Below are 27,428 nucleotides of genomic sequence, written 5' to 3'. Positions count from 1 at the left end.
TTGATCAGCGTAAAATTCTAAGACGATCTAGACCAGTCCGTCCGTAAATCTGTTGCAATCCCGCCAGTCAAAACGAATTAAGATTTGAAGCTAAAATTTAGCAGAGATAAGTATTTTGTCTGCAGGCAGCGCACATATAACGGTACCCCCGATATTCGGCATTTTGATGATTTTAACCACATTTTTCAATGGAATTTTCTGAAAACCTACACAAGGAGTTTCATCTGAGTACTATACCGCATGGAGAAGAATTGCCTTTATAGGTCCACAGCAACATCAGCAGAAATGGTTCGAAAAGTAAAGAAGCGACTTGATCGAAACCCGCGTCGCAGTGGCCGAATGATGGCTCTTGGGCTGATCATATCGCAATATTTCATCCGGCAAATATTGAACAAGTAAAGAAAGTCTTAAAGTCGGGCGGGGCCGACTTTATGATACCCTACACCACTTTGCTAATTTAATAGAGCTCCGCATAACAATTAAAAGTTTTTAATTATAATTTAAAGTTCAAAGAACTAACTATTCCGAAGCATTTGTATCTTTTAAATTCGGACTTGTATTGCCCATTAGGTGCACAATTAATTTGAAATCGGATAAAGATATATATGGGAGCTATATCCAAATCGGAACTGATCTCGATAAAATTTGGCAAAGATATTTCTGAGCTGTATTTGATATATTTCCCTGAATATCGTGTTACGGAGTGCATATTACGGCTATGGGTAACAAATATAACAAATCGAATGAACAGTATATATGGGAGCTATAGCTATATCTGAACCGAACTTCACCAAATTTGGCATACTTCTAGACTCAATTCGGTCGTAAGTGCCAAATTTCATCCCATTTGGGCAAATATTAGACGTTTGGTGCACAATCAAATGTAAATCGGACGAAGTTATATATGGGAGCTATATCCAAATCTGAACCGATCTCGACAAAATTTAGCAAATATGTTTCTGAGCTGTATTTGATATATTTCATTGTTGTTACAGAGTGCATATTGCGGCTGCGGAGGACAAAATTAAAAAACCGGATAAAGAATATATATGGGAGCTATAGTTATATCTGAACCGATTTCGATCAAATTTGGCATACTTATTTTCAGGTCCAATCTGATCGTACGTGAAAAATTCCATACTATTCGGACTGATATTACACGTTTGGTACACAATAAAAGGCAAATCGGATGAAGATATATATGGGAGCTATATCTAAATTTTGACCGATTATCTCCAATTTCAAAAGGGTTCGTCCTTGGGCCAAACAAATGATTTGTGCAAAGAACTGTAGTTTGTTTACAAAAACACATGGACAGACGGACATGCATAAATCGACTCAGAATGTGATTCTATGCAGAGGAACTATGGCCCTATCTCGTTTCCTTTTGCCTGTTACAAACAAATGTCTTTGTGCCTGACCACCTTGTGGTGTAGGGTGTTAACATGAGCTCGGGGTAATCACCATAGAAATTCTTCATTTTCAGCGCACAATGACCACAAAAATCTCCCGATACCAATCCCTTGGACTATTGTGTCTGGATAATTTGGAAAGCATGTTCGGCACTAAAAAATACCAAAGGGTCGATCACCTCAAACAAGCGCTTCGCCCGGAATGGGCCAAAATACCGCAGGGCAACATTCGGGCATCGTGTGACGGTTTCATTGGCCGTTTGAAGGCCATAATTCATGCGTATGGTGGCTAATTCGAACAAATCTAAACTTATTCTAAAATTTGATACTATTTCCGACATTTTTTGCTTTCATTCAATAAAATTAAAAAAAAATGTAAAAATTGTGGCGTTTGACTTTGTAGCAGTTTTTTTTATCTCATCCAGTAATTTTGTAGGATTTTCCGACTAGTTGCTATGATCTCGTTAAAAAAGCGTTCTTAACCAAATTTTTAAAAAGGGACCAAAAAGATCCATTTTCTAATCCTAGTATTTTTATTTGTAATATTGCCGAAAACAGGTTATAATTCAAATATAAGGATTCCAATAATTCTGGGGATTCTAAATTTCAAAAAGTGTGGAACGGGGGTGGGAATGTTAGGATAATTTCCCCTTTTTCGATGTAAAATTAAAAATGCCGATACACCTGTCTTCTGTTCCTAGTGCTACTTTCGTAATCTGCTGGGTTTTCCTGTAATTTTTTTTGTATTGCACAGTGTAATTATACCCTGTTTATTACGATCGAAAACTAAAAACATTTTTTCTGGTTTGACCTTGGCCTTCATGCAGTATTTCAGGGGATTGGAATATGAGTGCAATTTACAATGACAATTCGTTACTTATTCTGATTGTGACTTAAGTGTTCTCTATCGACCGACAGAACTATTCCCACACCAGGTGCCACCTTAATGTTAGGATGTAAAACATAATTGTAGTGTTTTTATGTTTTTGCCACTACATAGTACAACTCACTACGTATGTACATTGGTATGTATGTAGTTATGTACTCATGTGTACAAACAACGATTGAGAATGTTAGACATGTACATTATTATGTTACGAATGAATGCAACTGGAACATGTGTTACTTAATTTCTAACAACTTTTACTCTTCTGGAACATTCAAAGCCCCCCTTTCTCCCGTGATTCCGGACCATATCGTTGTCTTTCAATTGTAAATGGACCCAAGAAATGGCAACATAAATTTGTTACAACATAAATGTGTACAACTTTACATAAGTAATAAATTATATATAAACATAAATGCATACATATACATCTATGTGCATATGTAGCGATTATGTTTAGACATAAGTAAGTAACATGCAAAGAAATGAGCATACTTTTCTAGCATGTGTTAGAAATTGACAGTGACAACAGTAGTTTCTTCATAAAATTATGTATCGCAGAATTATGATTACATAAGGAAAATTGGTATTAATGCTGATGTTACTTTTGTTCATTGCACTGTACAACACCAGGAAAATCCAGAAGATTATGACAGTAGAGCTAAATAAGAAGGGACACGTATCGGCGTTTTAAAAGTTTACATTGAAAAGGAACCAAAATAGAGGGGCAAGTACAAGGCAAGATTAAGATTCCTTAGAATCCGTGCATTTTAAGTATATGGTGTCTTCGGCAATATTTCAGCTTAAAATAAGGGAAAAGTTGTAATACTCAAGTGAGTCGAGGATGGGTTTCTGTTTGTCCTTTTTTTTTAAAATTTCCTTTAAACGGGATCGTAGCAAGTCAAAATATTCTACATTATTTGTCATAAAATTCTACTACAGGCCTTAGAATACTTGAAGAGACTAAATCTTATCTTAATGCCAGCAATTCATACACGGTGAGATAAAAAAACTGCAACAAAGTCAAACGCCATAATTTTTAATATTTTTTTTAATTTTATTGAATGAAAGCAAAAAATGTCGGAAAAAGCATCAAATTTTAGAATAAGTCTAGATTTGTTCGAATTGGTTACCTTTGGCACGAATTATGTTTTCTCATCGGAGAAAACCAAATTCGGCAGTTCACCACTTTCGGCCAAGCGAAGCAACTCTTATACATGATGATGATTCACCCTACGAAAAGTTTTGACATTGACGTCTAGCTATAATCTGGAATGAGGAATACTTTCTTGGAGTATAGTTAAGTAAGTGCTAGAAAGATACATAATTTGGTATCTGGAGAAACTTTGGTTTCAATGATTTGGTCTGAAATATGGAAATTGGTACTTTAGAGCAAAAAATCTTGTCTTGAATGAAGGGACATTAAAATCTACTGTGAACATTTCTAAATAATAATAAGGTCTACCCTTCATACCACATTTATGCATCACCCTTTGACTGTTGAATTTTTGAGCTAATATGGTAACTATTCCGCACAATAAATATAAGCGATGTCGAACCATTTATTGTACTTATGAAACCCTCGCCCTAAATGCAATATGCGATATTATACAAATTCTTGTATCGATACGTTAATTAATTTAAAAAAATAAAGCGTGTGGAAAGAACCTCGATCGAAAGTTCTAAATACCCTTTTTCCCCACAGTAAATTCCAGAATGTTCTGTGAAAATTTCAGGAACCCTTGTTCAGGCGTCCAAAATGCAATATGCCATATTATACAAATTCTTGTATCGATACGTTAATTAATTTAAAAAGATAAAGCGTGTGGGAAGAATCACGACCGAAAGTTCTAAATACCCTTTTTCCCCACAGTAAATTCCAGAATGTTCTGTGAAAATTTCAGAAGCCCCTGTTCAGGCGTTTTCGAGTCTGTAAGGAACATATAAGCAAACAATATAATAACACACTTTCAAAAGTTAAATTTTATAGATGTAGATAGGATTTACATAAGTAAACGAAATTTGAGGTGAGATTAGGAGGTGGTTTTTTGAAAATCGTAAACAATTACAATAATAGTACTTAGGTTCAAGTTAGCTTGGTTTCTAATATAAATTTTTAATCTGTATTCGTTCGTAAAAGTTAATATCTTGATCAGGAAAATGTGGTGCTATATTTGCACAATTAATTCAATTATTATATATGTTTAAAGAAAATAGGTAAATAATGTCCTCCATACGTAAATTGACATAAAAACACCTTCCTCATCGACATCTCTAAAAAAACTAAACATTCCACCTTAAACCATTTCGAAAGAAAATCCAAAACAATTAGTTTCTTACAATTGTCTTTGTGAACTCACATATATATCCCATGGGACTCAGTTTCCCTTGTTTTGTCAATGATCTAAAATCTCCACATTTCTTGAAATGTATATTTTTATATCCTCCACCATAGTATGGAGGCTATATTAAGTTTGTCATTCCGTTTGTAACGCCTCGAAATATACATTTTAGCAATTTCCGTCCGTCTGCCCGTCTGCGGAAATCATTCTAGCTTCCGAACGAAATGAAGTAGGTTGATAAAATTTTACTCAAATGTGTATTATGTCTAAAGGATTTTTGGTATTGAGAATGGGCCATGCAGGTCCACGTCTTCGTATAGCCCCCATAAAGTATATATATATTCATAATCAGCATAAAATTCTAAGTTGCTTTAACGATGTCCGTCTGTTTGCCGTCTGTCTGTCTGTTGAAATCTCGATACAGCCCACATTATTTGACGTTTAGCAGAGAGATTTATATTGTGTCTAGGATGGTTGGTATTGAAAATGAGTTATATCGGTCCACGTTCTGGTATAGCCCCCATATAAAGGTACCTCCCGATATTCGGTATTTTGATGGTTTTTGCCACATTTTTTCACTGATTTGTCTAAAAATTAATATTTGTGGGCCTAGTTCGTGTGGCGAAACATTGTATATATAGGTCCACGTTTTGGTTTAGTATTTTGATGATTTTTGAAAAATTTTTTCACGAATTTCTCTGAAAGTTGGTAGTTGTAGGTCATAATGGGTCCAAGTTCGTGTAGTGAGTCATTGTAATTATAGGTCCACGATTTGGTATAGCCCCCATATAACGGTATCTCCCGATATTCGGTATTTTAATGGTTTTTGCCACATTTCTTCTAATGTTTCCTTTACCATAAGGTGGAGGGTATTAAAAGTTTGGCCCGGCCGAACTTAATGTTTTTTACTTATGATTTTAGCTACATTATAAACAAGTTTCGCATTTGAATATTGTAATAGCTTGACAAAACTCGCCTATGCAGGTTTACGTCGCCTTATAGACCTTAACATAATTTTTAACGGATTTTATTTTTTTGAAAATTGCCAAATTTGTACCAAATGGTGGAGGGTATTCAAAGTTCGGCCTAACCGAACGTACAGCTTTTTTACTTATTAATTTTGACAATTAACTAAATAATTTTCATATATTTTCTCCTTCCAGAATCCGTGGTAAATAATGCGTCATCTCTAACGTCCGATGATGAAGATGATGAGACCGACGATGATGACAGTGCGGAAGGTAGTGCCGATCAAATTATGGTATTTTAAATTATGGATAGATTCAGCAGCAACAACAAAAATGTCCATATTAAAAACATAAAACAACAAAAGAATTATAATAATAATTACCGAACTTAAAAAATAATAACAAAAGCTTCATTCCATATAAAAAAATAAGAAAGAAAAAAACAAACTACCAAAAAATAGTTAAAAACAACAAAGAAAAACGAGGAAATTATTATTTTTGTGTTTTTCATTTAAAAGAAAGAACAGAGAAAGAGAAAATTTATAAAAAGAAAACAAAACTACATTTGAAAACAGAACTCAATTTCATGCTACAAAAACAAAATCATTAAAACAAAATCATACCAAAATAAAACAAAAAAAAAAAAATAAAACAAGAATGGAACAGAAGGAAACCAAGTAGCAAAAGAAATACAAGGAAACGGGCCAAACGTAGTAACGAAGCCAATTAAAGCCAGCCGGGAACGAATAAAAAAGCCGGAAACTTGAATATTTTCATGTAATTGGATTTAAGAACAACAGCAACAACTAAGAAAAGTGAAATAATGCAACCATATTTAAATTTATGCGCCAACAAACAAAACGGAAGTAAATGACGAATGAAAAAGAAAATGACACAAAAAAGTAGCGAAAGATGACAGCGAACTGCTTTAATGCTTTCTGTTGTAAAGAAACCGATTTCTGTTTTGGTTCTCCCCCACTCGTTTCCCTTACAACGTCTAATGGTTAAGTTAACTCTCTTGGTTTTGGTTTTGATTCTAATATAAGCTGCGCTCTAATTATTGTCATATTTAAATAAGAAAACACGATTTAATAAAAACTTAGAGATTAATAATAAAAATTAATTTTTTGGTTTTCAAAACTGTTATATTGTGTTTTGTGGTTCTTTTGTTATATTTTCTTTGCAATATTTGCTAAATAATATTCCGCCCAAATATTAAAAACAAAAGTAATAATGAACAATTATAACAGCTAAAAACAACATTAATAAAACATGCATCATAGCAAAAAACAACAACAACAAATATTTGTTTATTATATTATTTAAATTACCGTTTCTGTTTTCCTTAAAAAATAAAAATTGCTTTTGCGAGTAGTTTAAAAGAAAAGCGTGGAAATGTGTGTCGTAGGAAGACTGTGGTTAGCTAAGGGAAGAAAACTTGGAAGAATTTACTTTGAGAAAATGTCTGCTATTCAATTTGATCCTGTGGAAGTTTAGCGTCTTTTTATACCCTACAACACTATGTGTTGAGGGTATTATAAGTTTGATTGGGCCAAAAATTATGTAACACCACGAAATATTGATTTCCCACATAGGAAAGTATATATGGATCTTCCTATCTCGCCGAGCTGAGTCGATCTAGCTATGTATGTCCGTCCGTCCGTCTGTCCGTCTGTCCGTCTGTCCATGTTAATTTGTAATCACTCTACAGGTCGCAATTATGGCCCGATCTTCACGAAATTTAGAATGGAGGTGGGGCTAGGGTCAGAATAGAACCCTATTTCTTTTGGAGATGATCGCCAAATGTTTAGGGCTTGAAATGGACCAAATACTGAAAAAATGTCGGATTTTGCAGTAGCTATACAGATCGCAATTATAGACCAATCGACGCGGAATTTCGCATGTAGCTAGAGTTTAGGGCGGGGAAGAAGCCTACCAATTTGGGTGGTCATCGAATAATATTTAGCGTGTAAAATAGACCATATCTTTTTTGTTGAAAAAATTCAAAATTTTTCATAAAACCGCGAATATTTTAAATCCCGGCGAAATCACAAAGCCATGACAAGGTTACTTCTGATCTTTACATTCATGTTAACATCCAACATAATCCAATACTCTTTTTGGAGATGATCGCCATATATTTAGGGGTTGAAATGGACCAAAAAACTTCAAAATTGTCAGCAGGTCGTAATTATCGCCCGATTTTCACGCACATTTGAATGGGGGTTACCGCACATTGCAAAAGCCAAGCAGTTTCTAATGGCCATCCAAAAATATTCAATGTGTTAAATAGTTTGCCAACTTTTGTAGACAAAATACAAAAATGTCCATTACAGAGACTTTTTGGAGAATTCACAAATTTCACGAGAATTCTTCACGTTGCAGAATATAGTCAAATGTCTGTATCTCATATAGATGCGTTTCAGTCAAAAACCAATAATAAATGTTAATATTTTGCCATTTCTGAGAGATTATAGGTCTTTGGGAAATATTGGTTCCATATCTAGGAAGACCATTTACGTGCAACATCTACCAATAAATTGGAAATGAGCAAATTAGTTTAAGTTGTTATTTTTCTAAATTTAAAGAACGAAACCTGATGGTTTTCTTTAATTATTTGTCACAATATCTTGTGGAATTCTGTCGAGCATTTCGCCTATGTAAACTGTATGGTTTATTATAGTGTTGTAGGGTATTCAACGGTCGGCCCCGCTCGACTGTAGCCTTTGCTTACTTGTTTAAAATATAGGTTAGGTTTGGTTAAAAGACGCGCAGTTGCCTTAAGAAAACTGCTCAGCCCGTTGTTCCATTGTGTTCATCCTAAAGTGAAGAAAAAAGAAAATAAAAGAAAAATATAAAAAAACCTAGTAAAGAAAAGTCAAAAGTTGGGCGGGCCGACTATATGATACCCTACACCCAAGCATATTTAGTAGAGATCCTTTATACCAAATAAGAGAGTTCATGACGTCGCTTCGAGAAAGATTATATTAAAAAAATATATCGGAGCGGAGTTCCACCAATTGAAAACATATGCCCGTCAAATTAGTCGGAAATCAATTCACAGTTGGATATAGTTCGCAAATTGTAACTACTCTAAAGCCATGATACGCATTCAACTAAGGTTCATAGTTGATATGATCTACTTCACACAAATGTCCAATCTAAACTTTTTGGTTACGGGAGCTCTACTAATTACGCATAGTGGTATAGGGTATGAATTTCCCTCTAAGAATATATATTGGAGCTATATCCAAATCTTAGCCGATCTCGATAAAATTTGGCAAAGGTATTTCCGAGCTCTATACAAAGACATGCATAAAGACATAATACCCTTCCCACTAGTTGGTGTAGGGTATAAAAAATAGTTTTGAAATCCACGAAGAGATATTACTGTGTCGTCATTAGAAATTGTCTAATCGAAGAATAACTGCATTCTCTGCGTTGGAGATTTAAGACAGATCGTGCATAATTTTCTCTCCCATAAGCCCATGGCTCTTACAAGAGAGAGTGGGGCAGTGGCAGAGTATATGTTCAACTGTTTCAGTCTCCTCGTTATTTCGACAGTTCCCTGTAGTGTCGCCATCCCACTTAGAAGTCATGTTACAGTGTCCTATGATGATTCACACCACAAGACCTAAGATTTCTCCATGGATTTCAACGAACAAGGTTCTTGGAGATTGTAATGTACATTTTTCTTCGAGACATTACATTCCCTTTCATTTAGTTAATTGTGTTGAAATCTCCCGAAGAAATGATTGTAAATCACTCGGAAAAAAGTGGCATATCAATATCGATTGCATCACATCCACGTCAAGCAAATTCATCTGCTGCTTCATTGTCCGAAAAATAGTGATGGCCTGGAACCCAACATTTCTGGCAATAAATCAGTAGATGAATTGGCAATGAATCGGCTGCACCATTGTATCATTTCTCTGAGTCTCAGAGCGCAGTTCTTCTCTTAAAATTCTGCGACTTAAATGAAGTAATGTGTCCAATGCAGCTTGAGGTATACTTCGAAATGATGACAAGGAAAATCAATAACGATGTTGCTCTTTGAACTGTACCAACTGCTCGCTAGTAGGACTACTTCATAGTTAGTGCCACCAAACTGGAGCTTCATAGCTGAGAATCGGACGGACAATTGACTCATATATCATATAATTACATGTGGTTTTATCCTCCATATTTTACCTTTAGAGTTCTTACAAGATTAAAGTGCAATTAAGTCGATCTACGAGCTTTCCTCATTATTTCTCTTCCACTTTAGTTGATGATCGAGAAGAGTACCGATATTCAGGGAATTTTCGTTTCCTCTTGAAGAAGTCAAGCTCTGTTTTAGACAGGTTTCCAAATAGGCCGTTGGCTCGTACATATCTTGATTTTTAACGAAAGCTCCTTACATTAGGTCTGAGATTGTTTGCAGGAATTTTCGTACTATCATCAGAACCGCCTCGGCAGCATATGTAACGTTATTTGTTCCACCTTGTAATAGATCATTGCGTATACCGTTTATCACCACAAGCCACAATAGTGGTGGCTGAACACCACCTTGTGTTTTCTATCAATCTTTATTGATGCAGATTGTACTACGAACAAATGGTTTTGATCATTTTTGGCCACTGTCCGACGTCGTGCTGCGCTGTATCAATAGACTTGATTTTCATACAGACATGCTGTATGAGGTAGAGTCCTGTTTCAACTTTAATTAACTTTTCTAGAATTTCTAGCAGAAATGAGGAAAGACTAATAGGTCTGAAGTTCTTTGGAAATGGGTCCACTTTATTTTGGGAATATTTATAATTCAGTTCGTTTGCGATTTCGTTTATCGCGCTGTCGATCGATTATTGCATCTGTACAGTTTGGGAATTAAGAGTCTACCAGATTAAGAGCCATCTTCACGTATTGTATTTCCAATGGATTTAGAATCCTTTAAAAGGATTGTGCGGAATCTGGACGCGTTTTAGACATCCTATATTGGCTCAGTGAAGCAGACACATGACTTGCAATTGGCTTTCTTGATTTGACTATTGTACTTGTTAAAGGCTGCTTTCTATACGTTGTTGACTACAAGTTTGCACCACCAAGCTGGTTGACATTTCTTGTATGGGAAGGCAGATGGACAAACATAACATTGGCGATATCATTTACACAGTCGTCTTCTAAGAATATAAGATGATGACATCCTGTTCGGATATATTTTGAATATTAGCCTTAATCACAGACAGTGATTCTTTTTATAATCTCAGCCATATGGCTACGGCCAAATTTTGTCTCTTAAAAGTAACGATTTCTACTATGGGTCTCTTTGGACAAAAGCCTCTTCAGGGGATATGGAGTTGATCTAACGATGATCGTCCATATGTCTGTCTGTCCGAGAAAAAATATTAAAGCAGCCAGGCAGAAGATATGTTAATGGGACAGATAAAGACTTGATGAAGATGTAAAATCGCAGGGGATAGGTTTCGCATCCTGGAAGTGACGTTTTATATACATTGGCGAAGGGAAATGTTTGCAGGATGCAATTTGTCCAGGTAAATACAGCTCAGCTTTCAATTTTTTATTGAGCAACGTAAAACAACATGTCGAACACATTTTGATACTGCAATGTACATTCTCTTGGCTTGGTTTTTTCTTCGATGTTGAAATTAAGAAAGAATAGTAGATGTATAGTTCATGCTTAAACATATTTTCGGTATAGGTCTATTTCCGATTTTGCATGTTACGATTTTGCATGTTTGCAAATTCGTTGTTATATATCTATTAAAATTTACAAAGAATACACACCTTTTCTGCCACGGATGTAGTCCTTTAGTAAATCTAATTTTCTTGTTAAAAAGGATTTCCATTGACTCTGAAATACATTTGTTTTTAAAGTAGATCTTACAAGATTATTACACATTCTAAAATTTGCTTGTTTTGTGGTAAGTTTACATTAACCCAATTTTATAACACAAGGCTTTCTCAAAATCTCTCCTTAATTATAGGCTCACCAACACAATTTAAAAACTCACAGTAGTAAAAATCATTCCCACACATAGAAAATAATCTTTCGAACAACAAAACAAGAAATTTTATAGCCATTAAAACCCGTCATAAAAATAATACATAAATTGCAACTGAAACACCGTTAAATTTAAATCATAACATAATAATTAGAAACAAATATATATTTAAGGTTAAGGCGTGAAAATAAGGTAAAAGGAAAAACAAAATAAGCTTATAGCTGTTGTAGAGTGTAAACTGCGGCATAACAAAAAAAAACAAATCATAAATTATCAAAAAAAAAATAAAAAATCCGTTATTCAGAATCCCATTAGATAATATGCTCAATACCTATCACATCATTATTTTTCAATGAAATAATTATAATTTCCACAATAAATCCATAACTATAGAAGATTACAAACAAAACTCTCTAAAATACATTGAAAACAAAGTTTTATAAATAACTCACAGGTATTACAATAGCCACATACATTTCATTCCATCTGTATTGGGTTATATATTTCAATATTTAACTAACTACTCATGCATTCTCAGTATCGATTTTCTATATTAATATCCTCTTTTAAAAGTTGCCCAGTATTAAGAAAATTTTTGGAAAATGATTAAAATCCCAAATTTATTTGTTTGCGTTCTCCGTTTAAAAATATTTAAATTAAAAACAATAATAATTTTTATTATTATAAAAACAAAATATTTATTTATAAAAGTAAGAACAAGAGTAAGCGATTATTAAATAAAGAAACTAAAAATCATTTTATGCTAATATTTATTAATTTAAAAATTGTGTTTAGATTAAATGGTAAATGTATTAAAGGTATGTATTGGTTGTTTTTCTCGTGGAAGACTTAAATGATCAGGAACGCAGGGGAAACAAGCTGGTATGGGATTTTAAATACGAAGATGGCACAATATGTTCAATCAGGCGGATATCCAATTAATTGCAAATACCCACAACTGTTTACTTGCCAAAGAGCTCAGCTGAAAATGTACACCTTCGGTTGGCCATCAGAACTAAAGCGCCGGTCATGGTGATGGTGTGGGCCGCCATAACAGCCGTTGATTGCTCTCCGCTCGTATTAATCGACCGCGGCATCAGAATAAATGCCGAATATTATCTCGAAAATATTCTGGAGGATGTATTAAAGCCTTGGGCACGCAAACATTTTGGCCGCAGATCTTGACCATTCCAACAGGACTCAGCACCATCGCACTCAGCACGCGCCACCCAAGAATGTTTACAAAATGAGGTTCCTCGCTTCATTTCCAGCGCACAATGGCCATTAAAATCCCCTGGTACCAATCCGTTGGACTATTGTGTGGGAGTATTTTAGAAAGCAGAGCAACATTCGGGCAGCGTTTGACGGTTTTATTGGCCGTTTGAAGACCATAATTCGTACCAAAGGTTACCAATTCGAACAAATCTAAACTAATTTTAAAATTTTATGCTATTTCCGATATTTTTTTGCTTTCATTCAATAAAATTTAAAAAAAATGTTAAAAATATGGCGTATATTGAAGTGACGATTTTCAAATTTTAAATGTGGGCCAATGTTGGCGGGAAGGGTTGAGATAAAGTTGGCTGTTTTGAAAATTATAACTAGAAGTATTCTAATTGTACTAAAAAGCACTACATTTCGTACCTTTTGGTATTTTGTGAACGGGTACAACCATGGTACAGCTTCGTAAAACTACAGAAATACAGCCCTGAGGCTATGCCCGTTTCCTGTCAGACTCATTCAAAATTATATAAAACAAATTGTTTTCATTTTTTTATATTTTTTCTCAATTTAAAGTGAGTCATATAGCGCGATAAATGAATGAAATGCCCGGATTTTCTCTCAAAGACATGATCCAAACTGTTCAATCTTTCAATTTAATGGCTAAACTGCTTAATAGCTCTAATGCGCGAGCCGAATTCCACGTGTCTTCCAATCACTGGTTTTGAAAATATTTTGTTTTCCTTTTTCAAAACAATAAATACATACACAAAATTGACAGAAGTCGGGCACACTTTGAAAAAAATTGTAAACAGCTGAAAGCTCTACCTTACCTTTTTACTGTACCATGGGTACAGCTAAAGTCTTGACATTTAGTAAAAAAATAAATTTGAAAAGTAATTTGTTTGGAAATATGTACTAAGTCTAATAATTGTACTAAATAGTAGAAAATTCAATACAATTTGATCTGATCTGAAAATGTAGGTATTGGGTTATCTGCTGGTGGGTAGATTAAGAAAAAGAGTTGGGTTTGAAATTGTGTTCCACAAGCGTACGAATGGTACAAAATGGAACTAAATTTGGTATTGCGTAAACTGGTTGATAAATGGCGGAGGGTTTGGAAATACGTACCAAAAAAAGGGGCGAAAAGTACTAAATAGTATTAATTCAGGTATTTGGGGAAGGAATAGAGCAGGAAATCTAATAATTGGAAGGAAAGTCTTTGGACAACTAAAGGTTTTTTCGAAACTCGAACAATATGTGTACCAAAAAATTTAAAATGCACCCTATTCAGTACTATTTGTAATAAAACATTTTTAAATATTGTATGTGAATCTTGAGTGGGAAGTACGGTTGATATATCGAGCAGGTTTTGGAAATGTGTACTAAGTATGTGAACGAGGTACTATATAGTACTAAATTTGGTACAGTGTGGTTTCGGGCGAATGGATAAAGCTGGATCATTGAAATATATTATAGAAAAAGGTTGATCTGGAAAGCGTACAATGTTTGATCGAAAAGTACTGATCGGCACTAAATTTGATACATAGGGTAGGAAAAGAGTTAAAATTGGATATTTCGGTGTTAAGATCACTGTGAAATATAGATTTCTATAACAAACGAAAATTTAAAATTAATTTTGGAAATTCATTTGATAGAAATGTACGACTTTGTATATACATATAAATGTACCTTATATGAGGTATTTTGTGGTGAATTGAAATTAGTCGTTCAATTTTTAACTTTAAATGAAGAAATAGTGGTCTTTTTCCATATATTCTATTTTTCTATAAAAATCACATCACTTAATATAAATTTCTAGCATGACTAATATTTAAAAAGAAATATATCCGCATCGTTTAGGCATAATACTTCCAATAAACAGTCGTCCTTTTGCATGTTTTTGGCTATCGAATGAATGAACGGCATCATTATAAATTCGGTACTTCACTGATTTTAGGCTTACTTTGAAACCAAATTCACTATAATTGCTCATTGGATGGAATTTTGATCTACATTTTTATATAAGCTCCAGTTTTTGCCTGTTTAGGATCAAAATCATAACTACAATCGTATTGCGCACTAATTTTACTTTCAATATTCAATCAATCAGAATTTAATGCAAAAATAATAATAAACCAGTAAAGAAAGTCTTAAAGTCGGGCGGGGCCGACTTTATGATACCATACAACACTTTGCTAATTTAGTAGAGCTCCGCATAACAATTACAAGTTTTTATGGGAGAATTCAATCATACACGATATGATTATAATTATAATTTAAAGTTCAAAGAACAAAATATGCCGAAGCATTTGTATCTTTTAAATTCGGACTTGTATTGCCCATTTGGCGCACAATTAATTAGAAGTCGGATAAAGATATATATGGGAGCTATATCCAAATCGGAACCGATCTCGATTAAATTTGGCAAAGATATTTCTGAGCTTTATTTGATATATTTCCCTGAATATCGTTGTTATGGAGTGCATATTACGGCTGTGGATAACAAATATAACAAATCGAATGAACAGTATACATGGGAGCTATAGCTATATCTGAACCGATCTTCACCAAATTTGACATACTAGCTTCCAGACTCAATTCAGTCGTAAGTGCCAAATTTTATCCCATTTGGGCAAATATTATACGTTTGGTGCACAATCAAAAGTAAATCGGAAGAAGTTATATATGGGAGCTATATCCAAATCTGAACCGATCTCGATAAAATTTAGCAAATGTGTTTCTGAGCTGTATTTGATATATTTTTCCAAATATTGTTGTTACATAGTGCATATTACGGCTGCGGAGGACAAAAACAAGAAATCGGATGAACAATATATATGGGACCTATAGCTATATCTGAACCGATTTCGATCAAATTTGGCGTACTTATTTTCTGGTCCAATCTGATCGTACGTGTAAAATTCCATACTATTCGGACTGATATTACACGTTTGGTGCACAATAAAAGGCAAATCGGACGAAGATATATATGGGAGCTATATCTAAATTTTGACCCATTATCTCCAATTTCAATAGGATTCGTCCTTGGGCCAAACAAATGATTTCTGCAAAATTTCATCTGGATAGGGCAATAAATGCGAACTGTACTTTGTTTACAAAAATGCATGGACAGACGGACCGGCGGACAGACAGACGGACGGACATGCATAAATCGACTCAGAATGTGATTCTATGCAGATCATCGAAAGGAACTATGGGTCTATCTCGTTTCCTTTTGCCTGTTACAAACAAATGCACAAAGACATAATACCCTGACCACCTTGTGGTGTGGTGTAGAGTATAAAAACCAGTAAGGAAAATGCTAAAGTCGGGGAGCCCACTATGCGTATTAAGTAGAACTCCCGTATAAAAAAGTTCATATTGGGAATTTATGTGAAGTAGATCATACCAACTATGAACCAAATAACGTTGCTGTATATTGCATGATAAGGATCATATTAAAAGGATAATATTAAAAACTATTTATTGGAGCAATAGATATATCGGACCTAGTTTCACCAAATAGTAAAATACTATTGAAAAAATCTATTCAATTTGGTCTGACATTACATATATGGTAATTACCGTAAAATTAAATGAAAATTTATATCAAAGCTATGAAAAATCTAAACAGATCTCGATAAAATTTGGCAGTGGTATTTTCAAGCAGTATCTGATGCCAGGTATCAAATAACACAATATCCACACAATATCATGTGGAGTGCATGTGAGGGACATTAAAACCTAATCGGATGAAACATGTAAATGGGAGCTGTAGCTATATCTGAACCGATTTTCACCAAATTTGAAGTACTTGTTTCTAAGATGAATTCAGTGGGAACTGTCAAAATTCAGTCCATTTCGGCTGATATTAGCCATTTAATGCACATTAAAATTGATATCGGATATATATAGGAGCTATATCCTAATATGATCCGAATATCGATAAAATTTGACAGAGATATTTTAGTTATCCAAAGGTAATCTAGTACCAAATACCATTCTTGTGAAGTGCATATTAAGTGTATGAGGGACTTTAAACCCCAAATCGGATGAAATATATATATATATATATATATATATATATATATATATATATATATATATATATATATATATATATATATATATATATATATATATATATATATATATATATATATATACTTGTATATTAATCGGATAAAACATATATACATAAAAGCTTTATCTGAATTGATTTTCTCCAAATTTGATGTACTTGCTTTTAGACTGATTTCGATCGGATGTGCCAAAATGCAGGTATTTTGGGCTGATATTTGCCGAGATCGGTTGAAGATATATATATGGGAACTATATCTAAATTTGAACCGATTCTCACCAATTTCAATTAGGTTCGTCTTTGGGCCAAACAAATATTGTTTGCAAAATTTTATCTCAATACATATTACATAAATACACTATGTGGTGTAGGGAATAAAAATGACAAACAATAAAAAAAATTGTATTTTATCACATTTTTATTTGTTTTTATATAAATCTATAGATGTGTTATTTACCAATTTTAAAACATATATTGTGATTGTATACTCCTTTCGAATAATCTTCAAAGTTTTGGAGCCAATTTAAAGAAAAAAAAAACTATGATATCTAAATAATTATAAAGTAGATAAATCACCGTATTTTGCTTTAGCAACGATCATAAATTTCAGACTCAAAATGATAGGCATCTGTAGCGGTTGCAAAATACGACAAAATTTATGGTTTTGTTCCATTTAAACGCCTAAATATTGTTAGATCGACTCAGTTCGACGAGATAGGAAGATGGATATACTATATGAGGTGTCCAAGAGGTACTACAAAATGAATCGTATGATACACTCAACACACAGTGTTATAGTGTATAACTCAAATATATTTTCCAACTTAAAATGTAAAAAAAAAATCCAATACACAAATAACGGAATGCATTCACAGTTTATGGTGCCATATCGTATTACATATACAAATATTTGTACATTTATATATTCATATTCATTGTATAAAAATATTATTTATCTAAGCAAAACTATATTTTTCACAATCAATGCAAATATTAAACCGACACAAGTTCAAACTTAACGACGAACACTGCAATGTCACATTTCAATAAAACAATTAATTTTATGCCAACCATTTTTAATTATATTTGACACACACGCAAACAAATTTATTTGGCAAAATCTAATAAAATAAATTGTCACAATTGTAAAACTGCGGTCAATGCAGATGACACTGCCAAATGAGATAAAAATGCAACAAAGTCAAACGCCATCATTTTTAATTTTTTTTTCAATTTTATTGAATGAATACAAAAATGTCGGAAATAGCATCAAATTTTAGAATAAGTATAGGTTTGTTCGAATTGGTCACCTTTGGCACGAATTATGGCTTTCAAACGGCCAATGAAACCGTCAAACGCTGCCCGAATGTTGCTCTGCGGTATTTTGGACAATCCCGGCGAAGTGCTTGCTTGATGTTTGTTAGTGCCAACCTTGCTTTCCAAAATACTCCAGACACAATAGATACGAGATTTTGGTGGCCATTGTGCGCTGGATATGAGGCGAGGATCCTCATTTTGTAACCACTCTCGCGTCGCGCGTGCTGAGTGCGATGGTGCTGAGTCCTGTTGGAGTGTCCAAGGTCTGCGGCCAAAATGTTTTCGTGCCCAGGGCTTTAATACACCCTCAAGAATATTTTCGAGATAATATTCGGCATTTATTCTGATGCCACGGTCGATTAATACGAGCGGAGAGCGACCATCGGCTGATATAGCGGCCAACTCCAGGTGCACATTTTCAGCTGACCTCTTTGGCAAGCAAACACGATTATTTTGTTTGTTTACAAACTGTTGGACAACGAATGTTTTCTCATTGGAGAAAACCAAATTCGGCAGTTCACCACTTTCGGCCAAGTGAAGCAACTCTTTTGCTCTTTTGAGTCTATTTTCTTCATGTTGCGATGTAAGTTCTTGCACTTTTTTGGAATTTAAATGGCTTTACCCCGAGCTCATTTTTCAATATTTTCGAAATGGAATATTGCGATATGTTCAGCTCACGAGCAATTTTCGACTTTTTTTTTTTTTTTTGATGTCATAATGATTTGTCATCAATATGTAACAGCATAAAACCCTCATTGGGGATCTTATGAAGTTGGACTTTTGATCAGAGAAAATTCGTTTACGACTAAACTCTGTCAGACTCTCTATCCGTCTGTCTGCTACAGTAACTATTTTTTATATTGGTTTCTTCTTTGGCATAGTTCCCATATAATAATTCTTGCAGATATTTGATATTGTAAAGCTTTGATAGGTATTTTCCACATCAGAGGATATAAATCCAACATTTGTACATTCGGCACTTAACTGCTTCTAATCTCAATTTCCAACCGAATTTGGTTTCTTATTGATTGGAGATTTATGGAAGGTTGTGTCGGTGCATTAAGGAACGAAGAAACAGTAATATGGTTTTCTTCACTTTTACAATCAAAACCAGTATGGAAAAGTCAAAATCGGGCGGGTCCGACTATATGATACCCTACACCACTGTGCATATTTAGCAGAATCTATTTGAAGTAGTTCAAACCACCTATCAACATTTGCCTTTAGAGCAGTTATAGTTTGGTTTCAGATGGAACTAATAATAGGAGGCATATCCAATTCTGAATCGATTTTCACTAAATTTGATCATTAAACGTACGTCCCGAAATGCACTCCATTTTGGCTGATATTAGCCATTATTTGCCCAATAAACCTGAAATCGGATTAAGTATATATATATGGGAGCTATATCCAAATCCAATCGTTTTCGATAAAATTTGACAAAAGTTTTTCTGAGCTGCATAAGATATCTTATACCTTATGTACCAAATATCATTGTTGTCGAATTCATATTACGAATATGAGGTTTGAGTTCCTCTCGGAAGACCCCACATCGGATGAAACATATATATGAAAGTTATAGCTATGTCTGAACCGATGCTCTCCAAATTTAATTTACTTTTTATACCATAGTATGGAGGGTATATTAAGTTTGTCATTCCGTTTGTAACACCCCGAAATATACATTTTAGACCCCACAAAGTATCAATGTCCGTCCGTCTATACGTCTGTGGAAATCACTCTAGCTTCCGAACAAAATGAAGTAGGTAGATAAAATTTTACTCAAATGTGTACTATGCCTGTAGGACTTTTGGTATTGAAAATGTGTCATGCAGATCCACGTTTTCGTATAGCCCCCATATAACGGTACCTCCCGATATTCGGTATTTTGATGATTTTAGCGACATTATTTACCGGAATTGTTTAAAAATTAATACGGCTACGGCTTAAGACAGGTCCACGTCTTCGTATTGCCCCCATTATTTCGATTTTAGCGACATTATTTACCGGAACTATTTCAAATTTGATATTTGAAGTTCGTAATGAATACTATAGCCTATGAAATAAAATTGTCTGCGCAGGTCCACGTCTTCGTATAGCCCCCATATAACGGTACCTCCGATATTCGGTATTTTGATGATTTTAGCGACATTATTTACCGGAATGGTTTCAAATTTTGTGTTTGTAGTTCGTAATGGATGCTACAGCCTATGACAGAAAATTGTCTGTGCAGGTCCACGCCTTCGTATAGCCCCCATATAACGGTGCCCCCATATTCGATATTTTCATGATTTTAGCTATTTACCGGAATTGTTTCAAATTTCGCATTTGAAGTTCGTAATGAATATTACGCCTATGACAGAAAATTGTCTGTGCAGATCCACGTTTTATAACCACCATGGTACCTCCCTATATTCGGTATTTTGATGATTTTAGCTACATTATAAACAGATTTTTTTTCAAGTTTCGCATTTGAATATTGTAATAGCTTGTGACAAAAGTTGCCTATGCAGGTCCACGTCGTCGTATAGACTCTTATATACGGCTGCATTAGATATTTTCAAGATTTTAAAAGAATTTTTAAAGGATTTTATTTTTTTTTGGAAATTGTTAAATTTGTTCCAAATGGTGGAGGATATTCAAATTTCGGCCTGGCCGAACTCTCAGCTTTTTTACTTGTTTTAGACTCGGTCAGATGTACCAAAATTCAGGTCGTTAGGACTTTTATTAGCTATTTTGTAAATAAAGTACAGATCGCATTTATTGCCCGATCCAGATGAATTTTGCACAAATCATTTGATTGGCCCAAGGACGAAACCTATTGGAGATAATCGGTAAGAATATAGATATAGCTCCCATTTTACCTTTGTTGAGCACCAAACGTGTAATATTATCCCAAATAGTATGAAATTTTGCACATTCGATCAGATTAGGCCTAAAAATAAGTGTGCCAAATTTGATCGAAATCGGTGTAGATATAGCTACAGCACCCATAATATGCACTTCGTAATAACGATATTCAGGGAAAAATATCGAATACAGCTTAGAAATATCTTTGCCAAATTTTATCGAGATCGGTTCAGATTTGGTTATAGCTCCCATATATATCAATATATATTCGTGTTAATTGTGCTCCAAATGAGTAATATAAGCCCGAATTTAAAAGATACAAATGCTTCGGCATATTTAGTCCTTTGAACTTTAAATTATAATTATAATCATAGCTTATATGATTTAATTCTCCCATAAAAAACTTTTAATTGTTATGTGAAGCACTACTAACTATGCAAAGTGCTGCAGGGTATCATAAAGTCGACCCCGCCCGACTTAAGACTTTAGGCGTGTATACCTTGTAGTGGTCATAACTCCTTAAATATTGACTTTACCGCATTTTTTCTATGTATGGAATATTTTTTATTTTGTTATGTTGGCCATAACTTCTTTATTATTGACTTTTCCGCTTTCTCAGGGTCTTGAATTTGCTGCAAAATAATTTTATAACAAATCCCAAATTTTATGCATTTAGAGGCTCTTATTATATTTTCTAACGAGTTGGTTAGTTTTGTCAAGCTAATGGCCTAGCTTAACGCCTTTTGTCAGATATATAAACCGTAACCTTAGACATTGCATGCGATGAATATTCGCAGATTCCTTGTATCAAATTGTATTTCTTCAGTAAGTCACGCACAATATACTGTATCCAAAAATATACATTGTTAATATTAGGGTGGTAATGTTTATCAACAAACATTGTTTGGCTTGTTATTGTGCTTTTATTGATGTCATCTATGACGACAATATTATGCATAATTCTATTTGAACTCCAATATGGGATTGTTTTTACTTTTGTTTTGCCAACGGTGTGTAGCCGCTTTTGTATTGTGCACACGTTCATTAGGGGTACTCATTAGAATCTAAAATGTATTCGGTTTACAAATATGACAAAAATAACTTAGGTTTTTGTCTTTTCGATTTCGATAAAAATTTAATGTGGTTTCATCCATGAAACCCGTCGTATTACATTTTTTATACCCTCCACCATACATAGTATGGAGGGTATATTAAGTTCGTCATTCCGTTTGTAACTCATCGAAATAATAATTTTAGACCCAACAAAGTATATATATTCTTGATCAGCGTAAAATTCTAAGACGATTCCGTCCATCGAATTAAGATAGGAAGCTACAATTTTGCACAGATCTGTTTTGTCTGCAGGCAGGTCAAGTTCGAAGATGGGCTATGTCGGTCTAGCTGTCGGTATAGCTGATGATTTTAGCCACATTTTTTACGAAGTTCATTGTGAGTACTTTACCCCCAGACATAGATTTGTCTGTATAGGTCCACAATATCGTATATCTTCCCAATATATCGGCACCTTACTATATTCTGTATTTTTAAGATTTTAACAGAATTTTTAATGAATTTTATTTTTTTTTTAATTTCTTAATTCATTCTAAATGGTGGAGGATATTCAAAGTTCGGCCCGGCCGAACTTACTGCTTTTTTACTTGTTTCTTTTCTTCTATAGCGGATATTTGAAAATGTCTGTTAAATCACTCTCTTTTCATAAGAGGTAGTTACAAATGAAATATAATCTTTGAAACTTAGTTGTCTGATGGGCTTACCGGTCGTCCTATATCCTTGTTGAGATAAGAGTACAACATTTTTTTGAACAATCGGTTGGAGCTACAGGTAGATGTTACCAAAAAAATTATAAATAGTATGGAATTTTGCAAATACGACCAAACTGGGCCTGAATATAAGTATGGCGAATATGATCGAAATCGGTTCAGATATAGCTATAGCTCCTTTATATATTGTTAATCCAATTTGTTATTTTTGTCCTCCGCATCCGTTATATGCACTCCGTAACAACGATATTCGGGGAAGTATATCAAATATAGCTCAGAAATACTTTTGCTAAATTTTATCAATATCGGTTCAGATTCGATTATAGCTCCCGTATATATTTTGATCCGAATTCAAGTTAATTGTGCACCAAATGGGTATTACAAGCCCGAATTTAAAAGGCGTAAGTGCTTCTGCAAAATTTAGTAGAAATCGATTCAGGGGAACATATTCCTCTCATATATAAGTTACTTTGGACTTTAAATTATTATTATAATCATAGTTTGTATAATTTAATTCTTACAAATTTCTCATGAAAACTTTTATTTGTTATTTAAAGCTCTACTAAATATGCAAAGTGGTGTATCATAAGAATTTCTTTATATTGCATCCGATTTTTTTTGCATGCGATATTACAGATCCCAGTTATCGTCCGTTTTGTTTATGAAGATGTCTATTTAGGGGTTATTTATTTAACAAAATGTAACAAAAGGAGATTATTCTGATTAAAAAATATAAAAATAAAAAAATGCATTCACAAGTACACATATTACGATATGTTCATATATATATAATTTTGAAAAAACATTTTAATTTTTATTCGTTCCGAAAAAATGTATTTATTTTTCTACGCAAGTTTTTGTTGCTTTAAATTGTGAAACGCTCGTTAAATATTTTTACAATTTCAAGGGATTTTAGAGCTTCGGCCTTCACTTGCAAAAACTTCTTAGAATTCTACTTTGCTATCAGTATTTTCGATTTCAACTGTTATGCTGTTTGAAATCCCGAAACAATAACTCCAGTCTTTCTCTTCTAAACTGGTTAACTTCATTTTCACATACCGCTTAAAAGCGTATATTGTGTTTGCTCCGCCACTTCTCTAGCAAACCATTTGAAGCAAACAAGCTTGTTATTCCCAGCTTTGCGGCAATTTCTTTTGCCTTTCCTTGCACATTTAGCCCCGAAAAAGAAATGTTTTGGAACGAATTTTTGAAATCCTTTGGAGAAAAAAACTTCCAAGTTTTAGTTAAGTTTGTACTCATTTATAGAAACAAATAACTAACTGTTTTGCCAATTCCGAATGTTTTTCCTTTTTGAAGATTTAACAATTTCCACTTTTTTACTTAATTTCCAAAACTTTTGTTTTGATATTATTTTCTGAAGTAAACCAAAAACTTGGGGAACCAGTAACCCAAATACAAATTTATGGAAAGGTCTCTACATCACTATGCCTATATAGTAAATCTCCCGGAACAAAGAACTATGAACCATGATTTTGAGCAAAAAATATATCCATTTGGGGCTGATATTACATATATGGTTAGCCATAAACACAAAGATCTGAACCGATATCGAAAATTTGGCAAAGGTATTTTTGAGTAGTATCTTATTATCCGTGTCTAATACCATTGTTGTGGAATGCATTTTGCGCAAATGAGGGACTTTGAAACCAAACCGGATGAAACATATATATGGGAGCTATAGTTATATCCGAACCGATTTTCACCAAATTTGAGTATATGCTTCTAGGCTGAATTCGGTCGGAAATGCTCCAATTCACTTCATTTGGGCTGATACTAGCCATTTGGTGCGCAATAAACATGAAACCGGATAAAGATATATATGGGAGCTATATCCAAATCGTAACCGTTTTTGATAAATTTGGGGAAGGCATTTCTATGCTGTATCTGATATCTGGTACGAATGTGAGGGACTTAAAACCCCAAATCGGATGAAACATATATATGGGAGCTATAGCTATATCTGAACCTATTTTCACCAAATTTGAAGTAGTTGTTTTAATGATGAATTCCGTCGGTATTGCCAATATTCAGTTCATTTGGGCTGATATTAGATATTTGGTGCACAATTAACCCCAAAATCGGTTGAAGTTATATATGTGAGCTATATCTAAATTAGAACCGATTCTCACCAATTTCAATAGGGTTCGTCTTAGGGTCTAAAAAATATTGTTTGGAAAATGTCATCGCAATTGGATATTAAATGCGACGTGCATTTTGTTCTCGATAGCATAAGCCGCCACGGTTATAAGTAGTTTTAGGTAAACCACCAATTGTACAGTACAGTTATAGATTCCAAATAAGCAAAATAAACCGAAACTTTTTTATCGTTTTAAAATCGTGTTATTTTTGAAAACAGAAATAGTGTATAAAATGGTATCCATGTCCATATAAGAGAGTGTCCACAAATGTAAGGTTAATATACATGAAAATTTGTATATGAAGTTGCATTTTTGAGAGTTTTCCATTGAAGGGATGTGCCTGCTTGAGAGAGTGTCCACTATTGGGATGTTTCACTTCATTTGGTAGCATGATTTTCACATTTGAATTGTAAATGAGTCACATTAGCTTCGTTTATTTACATGCAAAAAATCTTCAACATTTACCATTTTTGTATCTTTTTACTGGAAAACAGTTCTCTTGCTGGAAAAAGCAGTAAAGCCTGCAGGATTCCCATCTAATTTTGAAACATTTACTAGTTATTCGTTTCTTTACATTCTAGGTAAAGTAGTTCTCTTTGAGTAAGATTATGACGTTCTTTTAATAGTTCGACCATTGAAAATTTAAAGAATTATAGTTAATGAGTAATGAGTTTGGCAACATCCGATCCAATCACTTAACGTGATGCCCATTAATATTGGCACCACCCAACATTCAACCAATTACACATTTAAGCTACGGATAATGTTTTTGTTTTGTTTTCATACACATTGTGTCACGTTTAGACATAATAATGGTAATAATGTTGTTGCAAGTGTTGTTGTTGTTATTGTTTTTGATGTTAATATTACGTCTGTTATTTTGTTGTTGTTAGTCGTCGTTTTACGCATAAACATGGCTTAGGTATTTGACAACTTTTTGGCATTTTAATTAGCCATTTTGTCATCACTTGTTTGTTCATTTAAATTGGTTTTTTTTTTTTTTTTTGATATGTTAACTTTATTTTTTGACATTACTGCGTTATTCATGGGCCGAAGATGTCGTTTATTTAAGTTATGTCTAAATGTTCTTGTTTCACTTTCAGCTTCATGTCATGCAGTCAATCGAGACACAATAAAATGGCATTCATGTTTAAAATGGTATTGAAATTTATTGAATGATAGGGTGTGAACTGATGATTGTAAATAAATCAAAATTGACAGTTTATGGTGCAAATAAGAAAATTCGTCAAGACATAAATGAGTTTTTATCCTCCCAAATGGAATATCCTTTAAGCAAAATCTATTTATAAGCTATTTGAGTGATGACATTCAAAAATTCCAAGGATTCACATCATGATAATATCTATCTTCAATTTTCTTTCACAACTTTCCAATTCTTTGTCAAAAAAAAGCTGATGGATTATCTTCACTTTTAATCCCATAAAGAAACTTTTTTTTATGAACTTTTGTGTGAATGCATATTTTCCCCCTCAAATATTACCTTGAACAAAATTCCAAAAATAATCATATGCAATCGATTGGCAGCACAAAAAACCCATAGTTTTCCATGGAAATTTCTCAGTAATATAAATTTCTATCGAATTCCAAGTACCAAAAGTATTTTTTCTAAGCCAACGAAAAGTGTTGAAAACAAAAAAACAAAAAAAAAACTGTACTGATAAATTTCTTGTTAAAATCGCGTGCATAACTTTATAGCAGTGTATCGGAACCCCTGACACTGGAACTCTACAAAATAGTCATACCTGTCGTGTCTGAGTTCGACAGTATAAAAACCGATATTAACATATGCAAACACACAGAAATGATGTAATGAGGTGGTTCGAGTAATGTGATAAATTAATGGAGCTGTTGTAGACTGGTAGCGTAACTGGACGTTAAGGACGTGAACGGAAGAAAACAGCAACATCTGCAGAAAGAAGAAGCGACTTGATCGAAACCCGCGTCGTAGTGACCAAAAATGGCTCGTGAGCTGAACATATCGCAATATTCCATTCGGCAAATATTGAAAAATGAGTTCGGGGTACAGCCATTGAAATTCCAAAAAGTGCAAGAACTTACACCGCAACAGAAAGAAGATAGAATCAAAAATGGCTAAAGAGTTGCTTCGCTTGGCCGAAAGTGATGAACTGCCGAATTTGGTTTTCTCCGATGAGAAAACATTCGTTGTCCAGCAGTTTTTAAACAATATGATCAGGTCAGTTGAAAATATGCACCTTCGGTTGTCCACCAGAACTCAAGCGCCGGCCATGGTGATGGTGTGGGCCGCCATAACAGCCGCTGGTCGCTCTCCCCTCATATTAATCGGGCGCGGCATCAGAAAAAATGTCGAACATTATAACAAAAATATTCTGGAGGGTGTATCAAAGCCTTGGACAAGCAAACATT

General features: G+C 33.9%; 1 protein-coding gene across 8 annotated transcripts in view; it reads left to right on the top strand.

Moving 5' to 3' along the window:
- LOC101897802 (proteoglycan Cow) overlaps positions 1-6,578 on the top strand; it is a 267,481-nt gene extending 260,903 nt beyond the window's left edge. For all 8 annotated transcript variants that reach the window (XM_059132248.1, XM_059132254.1, XM_059132253.1 and 5 more), the window contains one exon: positions 5,804-6,578. In XM_059132248.1, coding sequence (XP_058988231.1) covers positions 5,804-5,910 — 107 coding nt within the window. In that variant the 3' untranslated portion in view covers positions 5,911-6,578. The remainder of the gene's footprint in view (positions 1-5,803) is intronic.
- Positions 6,579-27,428: the final 20,850 nt, after the last annotated feature.

This window comes from Musca domestica, unplaced genomic scaffold (genome assembly GCF_030504385.1).
Source record: "Musca domestica strain aabys unplaced genomic scaffold, Musca_domestica.polishedcontigs.V.1.1 117, whole genome shotgun sequence".
Lineage (NCBI taxonomy): Eukaryota > Metazoa > Arthropoda > Insecta > Diptera > Muscidae > Musca > Musca domestica.
Note: the sequence above shows the minus strand (reverse complement) of the source record. Positions and strands in the feature narration are given on the sequence as shown.